Source organism: Falco cherrug, chromosome 9 (assembly GCF_023634085.1).
Source record: "Falco cherrug isolate bFalChe1 chromosome 9, bFalChe1.pri, whole genome shotgun sequence".
NCBI classification, from domain to species: domain Eukaryota; kingdom Metazoa; phylum Chordata; class Aves; order Falconiformes; family Falconidae; genus Falco; species Falco cherrug.
The window spans coordinates 11,990,299-12,004,627 of NC_073705.1; the positions used below are offsets into that span (position 1 = coordinate 11,990,299).

Below are 14,329 nucleotides of genomic sequence, written 5' to 3' on the forward strand. Positions count from 1 at the left end.
ATCATAATGCAAAAGCAAACGCAGGGTCTTGGCTTCAAGAGGGTGCCCCGGGACAGCAGCCACGTGGGTCCCCCAGTGCTCAGTGTGAAGACAGTGCTGATGGATGGGCCAGAGCTATCTCTGCCCTGTCATACTCACAAGAGAAAGTCCTCATGGAAGACAGGACTTTTGCTGTCTGGCACAGTCTTCGTCTTTTGCCTGCATTTCCAGTCAGCATCTGGCACGATAGACATCTTTACAGAGGAAAACAAGCCGTGTTAGCACTCTCAAAGCAAGCACTGGCACACAGCTGCCAGCTCTGCCGTTGCAGCAGTGGGAGACTGGCACAGCCACTTTTATGGATGGCTAAGCCTCAAAGATCCAGCTGAGCCTGTGCTAACAGGGGGTTTAGATCACTTTACCCCAGGCATGTCAAGTAATTGCATTACAAAACTCCTTGGGGCAGGGGAGGGAAGAAAAAGAGCAAAAAAATAGACTGATGTACACAGATGTTGCTGGCTGGTCTCCAACTTGCAGCCCGCTCACAGGGGAGATGCTTCCTGCACTGTACACACCACAGTGGGAGCAGCCTGCCAAGGTGACCTCCAGGAGAGCCCAGAGCCACACTGTGCTGGCCAAACACTTCTCCCCACCAGTCCTTGGGCACCCAGTGGGATGCTCTCGCAATGAATGTTTGACACATTCCTCAGCAATGTCCTGTCCTCTGCTTTTTGGTCTTCGTGCAGACACTGTGCCAACAAAACCTGCGAGCTCACCAACACTGGGCAAGAGACCATCCACCTCCCTGCATGCTGTGGATGCTCAGCCAGAGCAGGATAGAGGAGAAAAGGGAAGGGACAGGCAGCCCAGAGCATGCTTGGAGAAGCCAACCACGAAATCCCCATAAAGCACAAAGCTCTCCAAGCAAAGCCCCAGGAGAACCTACCTTCACATAGGAGTCACATGTCTGGTACTCCTTTCCCATCAAACCTTTTGCTTCCATGACTGGAAAGGAAACGAAACGGTCATGCCCCAAAGCAGCAGGAAAAGCGTCTTCCTACACCGCAGTGCTCTGCTCTACAGGGTCCTCCCTCCTCGTGGGGCCAAACCCATCTCCTACCCCAACAGGATCCCGCACACAGCCTGTTCTCACTGGGCACCCATAAACAAGTGAAGGGGTTTATTGTATTTTTTCTTTAATACACCCATGCTATAAATACAAGCATCTGTGGTGAGGTTGGCAGCAGATGCAGTTGAGCATCCGGATGGCAAATTGCATTTCATTTGCCTGACTTCACTGGGAGCTCTGGACTCCCAGCCCCGGAGCCAAATGTATCATCAAGTTAAATATCAACGGCCGCATCCTGATGGCAGCCCCGCCAGCAGGCACTCAGCATTGCACCTCTGCCAGAAGTTGGGAACCCTGTGGAATCCTGTGTTTCCCAGCCATGTGGCTGGAGGCAATAGATGGACAGCAGAGCCTGGATAGCCCAGGACAGGCTGTTGGAACAAGGCTAAGCTCCTTCTTAACAAGCCCCGGGCGAGGCAGCAGTGATTATGCCTTTGTCAGTGTGCTCCCAATAAACATGGTCAGCCTGATAGAAACCCCAGTGCACAAGGGGAATGGGGTTCTGCAAGACCCACTGGTGCTTCATGAAGCTGTTTGTAAGGTTCTGCCAGGACAGGCGGCACCAAGAGCTCCTCCTGCAGCCAGACCTGCTTTGAGTTTAAAGACGCTGGGGAGCAGAATGAAAAAGTTAAAGACAGATCACCCCATATCTCCCAGCCTTCTCCTGCCCACACCAAGTATCCTGCGCATCCAGCACATCCAGTGGGATGTCGGGTTCCAGACCTTGAGCCACCTTTGCCTCTTTGCTGGACAATTTTCCTCTTTCCAGACCCTCTTTTGAAGATGGCATCAGAAAGAAACAGTGACTTGCACCCAGCTCACGCTGGGGCTGCTCCAGATGGAGGGATTTGGAGTAAAATCTGTGCCTTACCCTCAGAACCACACACAGTTTGGAGGGAGAGAAAAAAAAAGACCAAATAAAACCACATTTTCCTGCTGCTGCTTCTTTACAAAGCTTGCCTTGCACAGCCAGAAAAGGGCAGCAAGCTCTCGCGGCTGCTGAGCAGAGAACAGGGGCTGCACATGGCTTGGCCAGTCCCTACAGCCTCACCAGGCTCAGGCCATCCTCTGCCCTCATTTCATTACACCCAGGCAGGGATGTAGCTGGGCTGTAAGGTGGGATGTTGCTCAAAAGAAAGCCTTTTCCATCCCCTCCTGTCCTGCTGTGAAGGTCCCTGGGAGGAGGGTGCCCTCCCCCTCAAAGCATGGCCACCCCCAAGGGCACTGGGAAGTCCCAGGGCCCTGCTTTGCCCTTTCACCCTACACAGACCAAATCCAGTGCAGCAGCAAGCCTGCTCTGTTCAGTGAGGGAATTTTCACTCTGACCGTTTCAAACTCTTTGCTTTTTCCTTGATACTTTAACCACACTTATCATGCAGCCCTGAGGAGCCCCCGGTAGAAACGTGCCAGACTAGGACACACACATCCTTCACTGCAGGAACAATCCTAAGGGGCCCCACCAACTGTCTCCAGACAGGTTTTTCCTAAAGAAAAGAGGTAGTTCTGACACTCCCATTGGCCTTTCTAATGAACACACCATGGTCACCTGGAAACGAAGGTCTCGAGAAATTTCAGTTTGGCCTCTAAATCAAAGCACTCCCAGTTGTGCCGCTCTACCACAGTTGTTCCCAATAGCGACCTTGAAGCTCCAAAGAGCTTGAAGAAAGGGCACGGAAATGCTGTCCCCATCACTAGCCCACCAGGACTCTGGCGCCACCCTGCCACACGCCCCAGGGAGGTACTCACTGTGCAGCACCAGGATCCAGCCCCGCACCTCGATGGACAACTTCAGCTGGCCTAGAGGAAAGGAGAGGAGAAATGGTGAAGGAGGCAGGGCTCACCCAGTGCCCCAGCACTCAGCAGCACAGGGACTCTGCAGCTCTGAGGCTTGCACGGGTCCAGCCTATCCTGCCTCCCCACCCCTGGGCACAGGGGCATCACCTGGGGAGCCAAGAGGAAAGAGGTAGGAGGAAACATCTTCTACCAAAAAAGTCTTACAGCTCCAGATGTAAAAACATTCCCGGAGAACCTGAATACTGTTTTCTCAGCACACAGTAAACTGATGGCAGGAGGCACAAGCCCATGGCAGGGGGGAAATGGGAGGACCAAGATGAAACAGCCACTGTGGGATGAATTAGCCCTTGTTTAACAGAGGGATGCAGCATGTTCAAATCCTCCCCCCAGCCCAGATTCAACTTCCCCTTTGCTTCTCTCCTGAGCTTCTGTGCGGGGAAGGGGCTGTCAGTCCTGTAGAAGGTGACAGTGGGCCAAGCTGCAGACAGTCTGGACGAAGGCCAAGGACAACTGATGCCTTTGGTGGCAGGAACACACCGGAGCAGGGTCAGCCAAGGCTGGCTCCACTGGGGGAGCCTGGGCCATGGCACTAACCTGGTTTCATCCAGCTGCTGCTTGGGGACTGCACTTCAAAAACGCCTCCTCCCTGCCTGCCCTACCGCTTGCCTCATCTGTCCAGGGTGGTTCTGGGGAAATGAGAAAGCCTCAACAATCCCTTTGCTGACTGTCACATCCAGCAACAGTTCATTATCACTGGCACTGTCGAGCAGAGAAGACGCAGTGCAAGGACTAATGCAGCACTGCTCACAGCACAAACCTAGCCCCCAGGAACCAAAGCATGGCAAAAGCTCCTGTGTTGCAGCCTCCTGCATTTCCTGGGGAACCCAGACAGTGCAGGCTGGTGAGCAGACAGGTAATCTCTTAAAACCAGGAGTCAATACTTGCTTTAATCTAGGATTAAACAAGAATGGTTTCAGTCATGTGTTTTGACACTGAATAACTGTCAGGTGGCCAACGAGGCTAGGAGCAGCCAACCCGCAGAGAAGAGCAATGCTCCACCATCCTGCAGTCACTCTGCTGCAGAGCCCAGCGAGGGCTGGGACCAAGCAGGACCCCTGGCTCCCAGGGAGGCAGCACCTCTGGGAAAGTGCCTGGCTCCCTGCACAACAGCACCGAGAGCTTTTGATTGAAGAGGTGATGGTGGCAGAGGAGAGCCTTGCAGAGCTGCATGGAAGAAACATGACTTTGGAGCAGGTCTGGATGGACATCCCTCTTGCTCCCAATGCACTGGCTTACCCACAGTCACCCACCAAGTCAGGACCTGCCTGCCTGGGCTGCCCAGCTCCCCAGTGCCAGGCCTGCCGAGCTTTGTAGGGGGTCTGCTGCCCGTCGTCACCATGAGCAGAGCAAGAAGCATGATCAAGAGATCAAAGGCAGGATGATTCCAACAGTCGCTAACAGGCCAAAAGAGCAGATCTTAGTAAGAGCACAGGGATGTCCACTTCTGCCACTCAAGAGGGCAGAAAAATGACAGAAGAGAAAGAGAGCTCAAAGTGCCAAGATCTGGTACCTGGAGCAAACGACAAGATCTTTCTTGGAGCAGGAGATTGATCTGACTTATGAAAGGAGGACTCAGGATCTAACCCACTCCACAGGCAGCCCTTAGGGAGGAGGCTTCTCCTCATGTGGACTGGCACAGCACAGCAGCAAGAGCTCACCGTGGGACTCAGCAGTCCCTCATGGGTGCTGCAGAGCCCGCCTGTACAAGACAGCAAGCAACACTTCTACCCATCAGTGCCTTTTAAGCTACCTACAGTGAGAGAGGAAGGGAGGACTCAGAGCAGAGAGAGGAGGTGGGAGGAATGGAGCCAGGGAAGTGTTGGAGAAGGGTTCCACAGGGAACAGACCAGGGTAACTCAGCCCAAGCAGCCTCCTGCGGAATTTCTCTCAGTGTGGATTGCACAGGCAGATCCAGCCCCTGTGCTCACGAGCTTGTCTACTTGCGACAGGGTCAGCTGAAACCCAAGTCCAAAGGCTGAGGGTGCTCAGGCAGGCCTCTGAATCCATAAACCCCACTGCAAAGGCACAAGGACAAGATGGGAGAATTATTTCTAAAAAAAGAACAAAGGAAGGAGTGTCCCAAACATGCCTTCAGCTGGCAACAGGCAAAGTAAGCACCTGCAGACACAGTGTCCACAACTGCAGAAGAATACACATGCTGTTCACGACCCACTCTGAAGCAAAGCCTCAGAATAAAAGAAAAAGGAGAATAAAATCCAGCTCTTACACAGCTCCAAATTCAACCTGCAGTTCCCACGGCCTCTCAAAATGCCTGTGCCAGATCCCTGAGCTCCCACCTCTTATCTGGAGCTGTGATTTGTGGTTTTCAGCACTGCCTGGACCCGTCTGCCAGCAACTGATTCCCAGCATTGAAAAGCCAAGCAGTCACAGACCCTGCGCAGGAGGCCAGCAACTGGGAGAGCCACATGCGTAAACCCCTGCTGAGCAAGGGCACAGGTCCCAGCACAGCAGCTCTGCTCTACCGGCCCACTTACAGTTACACACTCGCTTTCCTGTGCACTAGCAACCCCACATCAGCCCTAAAATCTACCCACAATACTCAGACTGGCACAAAGACTCAGTTGACAGCATTTGTCAGGCTCTGGGTGAAACACTGCCGGGGTGCAGGGCAGGCTGCCAGCCCCCAGCTTGCAGGCCCCGCTCAGCCCCTCTGAACACCCTCCCAAGAGGGTTCCCTGGGAGCTGCCGCTTACCAGCCTGCATAGAATGTGCAGATTTTAAGGGTGAAATTTGTGTAATTGTTCTGGACCAACCCAAAACTAAACATTTCCCAATGCTCCTGGAGAATCAAAAGATTGAAAGAAAGCATAATTAGCAAGTTTCATTTAGCCCAAAGCAAAATATCCTATTTTCACTTGTTTTCCAGCTTACAAAACACAAAAAACTTGTAAATATCATTTATAGACATCTAAACATCTTTCAAATTAAAAGCCAGCATTTCATTTTGCAAAATACACACCCAAGGGCTTAAGCTTGCTGGAGTGGGGGTATCTTACGGGATTGTTTGACCTGAAACAAATCAGAGAAGCCATTTTTCACTCAAAAAACCAGAAAATTTTCAGATCTCTCTCCAGCTCACATGCATGTCCATGTGTGTATCTGCATGTCTGAAAGCACATGTGTGCACATGTGGAAATGTACCTCTTTATACGCATTTATACATGTGCAAGTGAAGTCAAAGTGGAAAATAAGGACAAGAGCCAGGTGGGATAAATCAGGACAGCTCCATTGAAGCTAATACTGATTTACAACAGTGAGAATATTGTTCCCCAGTTTCACCATGCCACCCCAGCCTTCTGGACTAAGATTTTAACCCTTCTGCTATCTCCAGATCTCTGACACTGTGGGAACCTTCTCACTGTTCCACTATTAGCATGTCACAGCCGTTACAACTCGAAAGCAAAATGCCCCCGCGTAACGAAGCATGACTGACGAGGAGTCAGCTCAGTAATGAATGGGACCTGGGGAGGAGAAAGGAAGCTTTTGTGCTGGGTAATTCAGGGCAGGGGGCGGAAGCTCTATGCCCAGCACTGACCTGGGGACAGGGTCAGCTCCTGGAGTAGCACATGGAGCCAAGACTTCTGCACAATGAGGGACTGGGTCACAAGGGACTGTGTCCTCATGCATCATGTGCATTACTGCTGCTTCTGGTGCAGGGACAGTGCCCATGGCCCCTGTGTCACAGGCTATACCCGCACCAAAGAGAGGAGAACAAGGAGAAAATGGGCAGGTTTGCCTTTTTCAAACTACCGCAAATTGGCCCCTAGTAGAAAGGATTTGGGAGTATCAGTGGGAAAGGTTCTCTCCTCCCTGTGAAGAAGAGATAATACTTCTCTCATAATGCATCTGTTCTCAAGCATCTCCAAAGCACATGAAGGGACAAACTGCACACCCCAACACGCCCCAGCCAGCCTGCCTGACCCCAAAAGGGTCCAAGCCTGCTCATACCAGGGTAGCACTCTGGCTTTGTAGCAATTCCAGTGCTTGTATGGGGCTGGGATCAGAGAGGGAAGGTGTTGTTGGAAAGAGCTGATCCAGCCTTAGGTAGTGGAAAGGATTTGCTGTACCACCATCTGCACTTGGACAGACTGGCTCAGTGGCAGCAGTTACATTTTCTCAGATGCATGGAGCAGTAACTGTCCTCCAGACCTGGGTGGGCAGAAACACAAGCCCTATTCAGGCAAGTTCTTGGGCTGCATTTCCACCTTGCTCCAAGAGAAGAGGGTCAGAGAAACATTATCCTCTGGGTTTATCTCTTTTGATACATCCCTAATATGAACTAAGGGAAACAGCTTCAGCAGAGAGGCCCTGACACAGCTTGTCCAGGTCACCTGTGTTCAATAGAGGTTAATATAAATGAAAATACGTGCAGAGAAAGGCCAGAGGGAGACAAAAGAGCAGACAGCTCATCTCACATCAGGACCCACACGCAGCTCTTGGGTGCACACTCCATCACAGAGAGCAGGGCTCAGCAGGCTCGCAGGGCTGCAGTGGAGAGGGTGCCCAGGCCCCATCCATCTGGACCCCACAGGGCCAGGAGAGGCAATTCAAGCTGATGAACAAAGCTGGCACAAGGAGAACAGGGAAAAAACGGGTATGAACAAGCACAAGATGGTAATCAACCAGATTCCCACCCATAAGAGAGGTTTGCCAAGCCAAGGGAGGGATCACATGAATGCTGTTCTTTGGGAGCTGACCTAGCAGGCAGGAAAATCTGTTCCTTACTGATGATCTCTGAGAAATGGAAAATTTGGGTTTCTGCTCCTTAAATGCTTTTCTGTTTTATTGTAGGAAAAATGCAGGTTTTGCCCTGGCTGGGACAGCCAAAAACCATCAATGCACACATCAGGTAGGACTCTTACCAGAGGAAAGCAGTGTAAGATAACTACCTGTGTGGGAGGTCCCCATGAGCACAAGGCAGAGCACCCCGAAATCACCATCTACAACCTCTGGCCCTGGCACCAGCCCTTTCAAAGACCCTCTCCTTGGCCACCCACATGGAGAGGGTAGTGCTGGCCCTGTCCTGCCACTGCTCTCCTCAGAGCACACAATGCCATATCTCACCAGCAACCATCAGCCCATGAAGGGAACTTCAGCTTGCAGAGATGATGTTTACCCCAAACTTGGTTAACAGAGCCAAGAGGCACCACAAAACTCACATCATTTGGCATGCATAAGCCCTACAAAGACAGAGGATTTCAGCTTCCAAGGCTGTCCTCAGCAGTTTGATGCTTACAAGACAAAAGGGGGAAGAAGTAACATCCCTTGGTTGCTCAGAGAAGGGACGCCCTGCTCCACTCATGAAACCCTCTCTGCTTCCCTGCAGCCTCTTTAACAGCACATCGCACGACTGCCTGCCCAGTTCGCTAAAACAAGCAGCTTTGAAAGAAAACTGTTGCTTAAAAAGTGGCACCCAGAATGGGCACCCAACTTCCCTCTGCATAAGATGGCTGCTGACAAGCATCGTCACACACCACAAGCAATGGCCATGGCATATGCTGTCAAATTCACCTGCTCACGGGGGGGTATACAGGGCTCGTAGCCCAGCCACCACTGGGCTGGCCCCAGCCCGCAGAGCCAAGCCACTACTGCCTGCGGACTTCTTCAAGCCCACGCAGCAAAGCTGAGGCAACCACGGAAAGACCCGCTAGGAGCAAAGAAGGAAATGTGGGCTCTGTCCTAATGGGAGCCACAGCTCCGGCCAGCCCTGCACAGCAATCCCGGCTTGTGCCCATCCAGGGGGCAAAACAACCTGGGTATTCAGCGGCCGGCTGACTGCCGCAGCACGCCTCAGTGGCTGCAGCTTGGTTTCAGGGCACTCCCTGGTTTGCCTCTCAATGGATCCATGCATTATTCCAGCTCAGCGAGGCAGAAGCCAGCAGGCTGCCGATCAGTGTTAATGTCTTCAGGGAACAGCTCTCCAGCCCGTTCCTAGCGCGCTGGGCTTTGGCTGTGACCTGCTGTGGCTCCCCATGCTGCACCAGCGAGGGTCACAGCCACGGCCACATACCCCGGGCACCGTGGTGGGCCCCTGCTCCCTGGAGATGCATGCTCAATGCTTACCGAACGTGGCGAGGCAGAAAGAAGCTCCCAGGGGGTCAGCCTGGCGGGTGCAGAGCGAGACTCTGCGGACATTGCCGGGCTCCATGGCCGGACACCTCTAATTAGCCAGTAATTGGAGCCCTCTCTGCCCAGCCCGAGAAAGCCAAGCAGCCGTTTCAGCAGGGACTGACAGGCAGCCGTGTGGCTGGGTTTCCATGGGACACGCGTCCAACCGCCACATGTTTGAATGGCGCGGTTCCCATTGGCCCCACGGATTTGAACTGGGACCGCACCTGCCTGAGCAAACAAGCCCCAGCCCAATGCCACAGCCACGTGCAAGGATGCAAGGACGTGGGCAGTGCTCTGCCCGCCCCTGTGGACCTGAGTCCCGTGCCAGCACCGCCCCACAGCCACCCTGCTGAGGTACCAGGAATGAACTCCTGGGAAAAAAAAAACAACTTGCAACGTTCCTTTCGACAGTGCACCAGGCTGTAAGTAATCCCCATGACTGTTAGTGCCGCTGGGTTTGCAAGCACATGCTCAGCTTTGGGGAACTGTCGCACTGGAGCAACGCGGGACAGCAGCATTCATGTCATTTTGGGGAAATTATTGCAGGCAAGGAAAGGGTGCAGGAAAACTGGTCTGTGGGGGTGAGCCAAGAAAGGGAGGGGTGGCAGGGCACAGGTTACCTGCCTGGCTCTCAAGGGACAAGGGAAGAGGCGTGCAGCCCCCCAGGCTCATGGAGTCGCTCTGCAAGACCCCAGAGCAGCCCCTTCCATCATCCAGGAGCTGGCGATGCACCCACCAGCTCCAGACACTGCACCACAGCTTACTGGGAGGCACCCAGAGCTGGGTGTCAGAACTCTCTGCTTCCCCGCACTGATCCATGCAGCCCTGCTCCCCACAGTGCAGGACCCCATGGGGGACTGATCTCCAGCGAAGTCCCCAGCAAAGCAGACCTGCTCCCACACCATCCCAGGCCACAGAAAACACCATGGTTAATGAATTTGGTTCCCTGTGGCACTGCTGTGAGGCTACAGGGTCCACAACACTGGGGGGGGGCCTGTGGTGAGCCTGGATCAGCCCCATACAGGCCTTCTGGGTGATAGTGGCCAGTCCACAGGTCTTGCTGTCCTGGGTCTAGGCAGAAGTGGGCAATGGGAGAGCTCAGCCCTGACAAGTGAAGGTCAGGAGAGACGAGGGTGCAGCCCAGCACACGCTCAACACAGACATGCTGCCATTGTGGATGGCCGCTGTCAGTGCTGTGCAGGTACCTCCATTCCCCAGCCCACGTCCAGCTGAAGTAATACTAAATATATTGACCTCTCTGGGACAGAAAAGGATAAGATCTCCTGTAGAGTCCTGTAGTGTGCGGGACACACACCCCCCATCACTCCTCCCCATGGTCACACCTCCAACACATTCCTGGCCAGTGCTGAACCCATGGCTGGCCCACAGCCCCTCTCGCATCCCCATCACTTACCCTTCCCTTTCACTTGCGCATGGCTGACCTTCCTCCTGCTCCCCAATGGTGCCCTCCGCTCCTGCAGGGAGAATCGCATGCCCCCGCATCGCCCCTTCTGCAGATCTGGCAGATGCTCCAGCAACCGGGAACTCTGCCCTGTCCCTGCCAGAGAAAAGAAGAGATGAGAACAGGACATGGCAGGACAGGGAGATGGGACACAGGGGACATCACAGGCTCTGCAGTACCCTTGGTTTTACCTCCCACAAGGGTATGTCTCCACCTTGTCCCAGCCTTCCCCAGAATCACGCTGCCAGGTTTGCACTGAGCTTCCCATGGCCAGCCCTACACAGATGTGACACATGCTGGCAGTGTGACCCATCTGTCCCACGCCAGCACCCCACTGCTCAGCCCTGTCTGTGTACAGAAAGGAGAGGAGTGATGGCGATTCACTAGATCTAGTGTCACAGCAGAACACAGACCCACGTTCGGAGGCAGTCACCTCTGCCATGCATCTTAGCTGCAGCCTTGGCCATGGCCCTTTACGTGCCATGCATCAAGTGCACCTTAAAGCCTCTGCTCAGCATTGTTTTTTGGGTTTTTTTATATTTAAGACAGACAACCAAGTAGGGAGGTAGGGACTAGTGCAGTAGACAAAACCCAGAAACCCAAGGGAGGGGAACACAGAGCCCCAGAGAGGAAATGGGTCCTTTGCCAGCAGGCAGAAGTACATCCCTGCATCACAGGCAGGCTCTCCAGCAAACAGATGACCTGGTCGAGCACGTAGCCTATGCCACAACACCCTGCAGTTCCCTGTCCCAGCTGCCCAAGGAGATATTTGCACCCTGATGTTTAGAAACACTTCCCCATGGCCTGCTCTGTGCTCTCCTTGTAGACACGGGTACAGTCAGTGGAACAAGTCTGGCTTTCCCCAGTAGTGAAGCCTTCAGCTCCAAGAGAGCTCACCAACATCAGAGCTCATCCAAATTGTAACAAGCTGAAACTGGAAGTAGTCACATCCTCTGTCACATCCACTGACATGCAAGAGAGCCCTGGACAGAGCCAGGGAGAGGATGAACCCCTTCATCCCATCCTCACCTTCATCTCCTGTCCTCACAGGTAGCACTGGCAATGAACCTGGGAAAGGAACAGAGCCACATGTATTTATATTGCAGAATATTACAAGCGCTCTCCCTTCTTCCCCACAGGGAGGGTCTGGGGACCCGTAATCATCCCAGCCCTGGGGTCTGCAAAGAAACTTCACAGAGGCTCAAAATCTCCCTCTTATGGCTGTGTCCAACAGCAAGATTGCAGATGGAGGTGCCCAGAAGAGAGGCCCTGGACTTCCTGGGGTCACAGTCAGTGTTGCTGTCACCTCCTAGACAGAAGATTGAAGAAGAACCCTGCCACTGTCCCCAACATCCATCCACCCATCCCTCATCACATCCCCCAAAAGCCCTGTTGATGCCTGAGCATCACAGACACAGGTAAATGGTGTCAAAGCACTGTCCTGAACAATCAGGAATGAGCACTACAGGTGGGATAGACATTGCTCAGGGATACAGGGTAATTTCTAAGGCACTTCAAAATGTTCCTCCTTCAGGCTTATCCAATACTCCTCCTCTCATTTGTTCAGCTGAATCCATTTGCTGACAATCCATTTGCAATCTCCATCTGCCGCCCACCAAAATTAAAGCTTTATCCTAGCAAATTTACTTGCCTCTGGAAAAAAATACAGTCTGGGATCATACGTTTCAGTGCACAGCACCCCCGGCTACCAATGACCAGCACAGCACATCTCAACACACAGGACACCGCACACCAAGCAATCCTACTGAGGGAGCAAGCGAACAATCCGCTCTGCAGTCCCAGGTATCCTGAGCCTCTATCAATGCAAGCAGAGCGTGTGTCAGCCCAGCCTTGCCATGTCCTTGTCTCCTTCACCACGCATCCCCAGGACAGCATTGAGACTATGGCTTGTGTTGTTTCTCTCCAGCACTGCCAAGCCTGCAGCTCTCCCCAGTGCATGCAGCAAGTCGTGAGAGGTGTTTTACATGCCACCCTGTCTCCTAGGAGCTACCCAGGCTCGTGCAAAGCCTCCCCTCTCCTTGTCTTTATTGCAAAATGCTTTTAAGAGGCAAAAGGAAAGACAAACAGGACAAGAACAATGCACTCTCTATCTAAAGCAGGCAGTATCACAGATTTCAGTAAAAGAATCCCATGAAATAGTGTTTTCCAAAATGGGGGAAAAAAAAAGTAAAGGTAAAAAAAAGCCTACGGGACTCCAAGGCCATAGCCGTCCCCCACACCCTACTCCCAGAGGGTTTGAGGCTCATTGTCTGCAAAAATCACTCTTAACTCTCAAACCCAGCAGATTCAAGTCTGCTCCATCCTGCAGCACAAAGTGCTAGCAGAAAGCCCCGAGATCAAACATAATCCCGCAAGGAGCTGGGCATCTCCAATACCCCATAAAGGGCATGTGGGAGATACAGTCCCTCATCTCCTCCAAGCACCAGATCTGCTTCAGTGGTGACAACCAGGCACCTGCACAGTCATAACCCATCCTTCACCCAGGAGACACAGCAGCACTTCAAACTAAGCAGAGAAACCAGAGAAATCATCTGAGCACTCACGCATGAGCCCTGGCTCTCCCAGCAGCTCCATGACTCACGTGGGATGGTCACTCTCTCCAGCAATGTCCAAGCACCAGTGTCCTGCACTCAAGCTGCAATTTAGCTGCCACGAGCCTTTGACCTTGGCACCAGTGTCAAGGAGGGGAGGAACCCAGTATACAAACGTCCCAGGGGAGCAGAGCTCCAGTACTAGAAAGTTACAAATTAAATTGCCTGCCAGGACGAGATGGTGGCTGTGGTACGTGCAAAGGTCCCTCTCTCTACCAGCTCCCAACAGCAAGGTAACGACCCTTTCTAAATTGTCTCTTCACATTCAAAGCCCTGGGGACTGACCTTAACCTGCATTTTTATTAGAGTCTCCAGCAAACTGCACATTCAGCTTGTTGGCTTGGGAGTTAATGACTTTCTTTTAAAATTTAACACAGTTCTCCGTCACAAATTTCCATTTGCCAGCACTAGGATCTGCCTTTGCTTGGATATTCAAATCCAAACACACGCTTAGACAGTTATTCCAGGCAAAAGGGTAACATACACAGAAAACCCACAGGGTTGAAGCTGGCTTTGTAATTAAAGAAACTAAATCAGACTGGGAAAAATTACCTGGCTCCCAAATGGTAAAAGGATTGGAACAGAAAGGGTTTGGGCTATTTCTGGGCAATCCTGAGGGCAGACTTCTGGGATTAATGAAGTCTGCCATACAGGGCAGACACACAAACCTCAGCACTTTCCCAGCAGTGGGATAGCTGCAGCCCCCTCTTCCCCAGGGTCTGCACCAAAGCAGGGAGTACAGCACACAGCTGGGGTGCTTCTGTCCCCAACACCACCTCTGCGGCAAGCACAGCTGAATCGTTCCCTGAAAAATGCCAGTGAGAAACCCAACAGAAATGCAGACTGGCTGATTACCAAATCCTTTTCCAATCTGAGACACAAGAAAGGTTTCCCCTGCTGCAAGGTCTTCTTTAGAATCACCCCCTCCTCCTCTGCTCACATCCCAGAGTCTGCACATTCTGTTAGAGCCTGAATTGACGAGACAGCTGCAGCACCCACAGCATGCCCCAGCACAGTCTTTGCTGCTGCCTTTGCCAAACTGCAGCCCCATCTGCTCTTGCTTTACTGGATTTTGACAAATGATAAGTATTAATCTGTTTCTGGTTTATTTTAATGCAATAAAAATAATATAATAACCAAGCTGGGTCTTTAAAAATTTCA

At 52.5% G+C, this 14,329-nt stretch overlaps 1 protein-coding gene across 3 annotated transcripts in view; it reads right to left on the reverse strand.

Annotated features, from left to right (window-relative positions):
* Positions 1-14,329, reverse strand: part of RGS3 (regulator of G protein signaling 3) — an 85,210-nt gene that overhangs the window by 68,757 nt on the left and 2,124 nt on the right. For 2 of the 3 annotated variants that reach the window (XR_008733891.1, XM_055720766.1), the window contains 5 exons: positions 11,586-11,624; positions 10,509-10,652; positions 2,855-2,905; positions 926-984; positions 139-233 (listed from right to left, as the gene is read on the reverse strand). Coding sequence is in view for 1 of the 3 variants with exons in the window: in XM_055720766.1 (XP_055576741.1) it covers positions 139-233; positions 926-984; positions 2,855-2,905; positions 10,509-10,587 (284 nt within the window). In the remaining 2 variants the exon portion in view is untranslated. Of the gene's footprint in view, positions 1-138; positions 234-925; positions 985-2,854; positions 2,906-10,508; positions 10,653-11,585; positions 11,625-14,329 lie in introns of those variants that run through there. The other variant, XM_055720767.1, reaches the window with a different exon arrangement.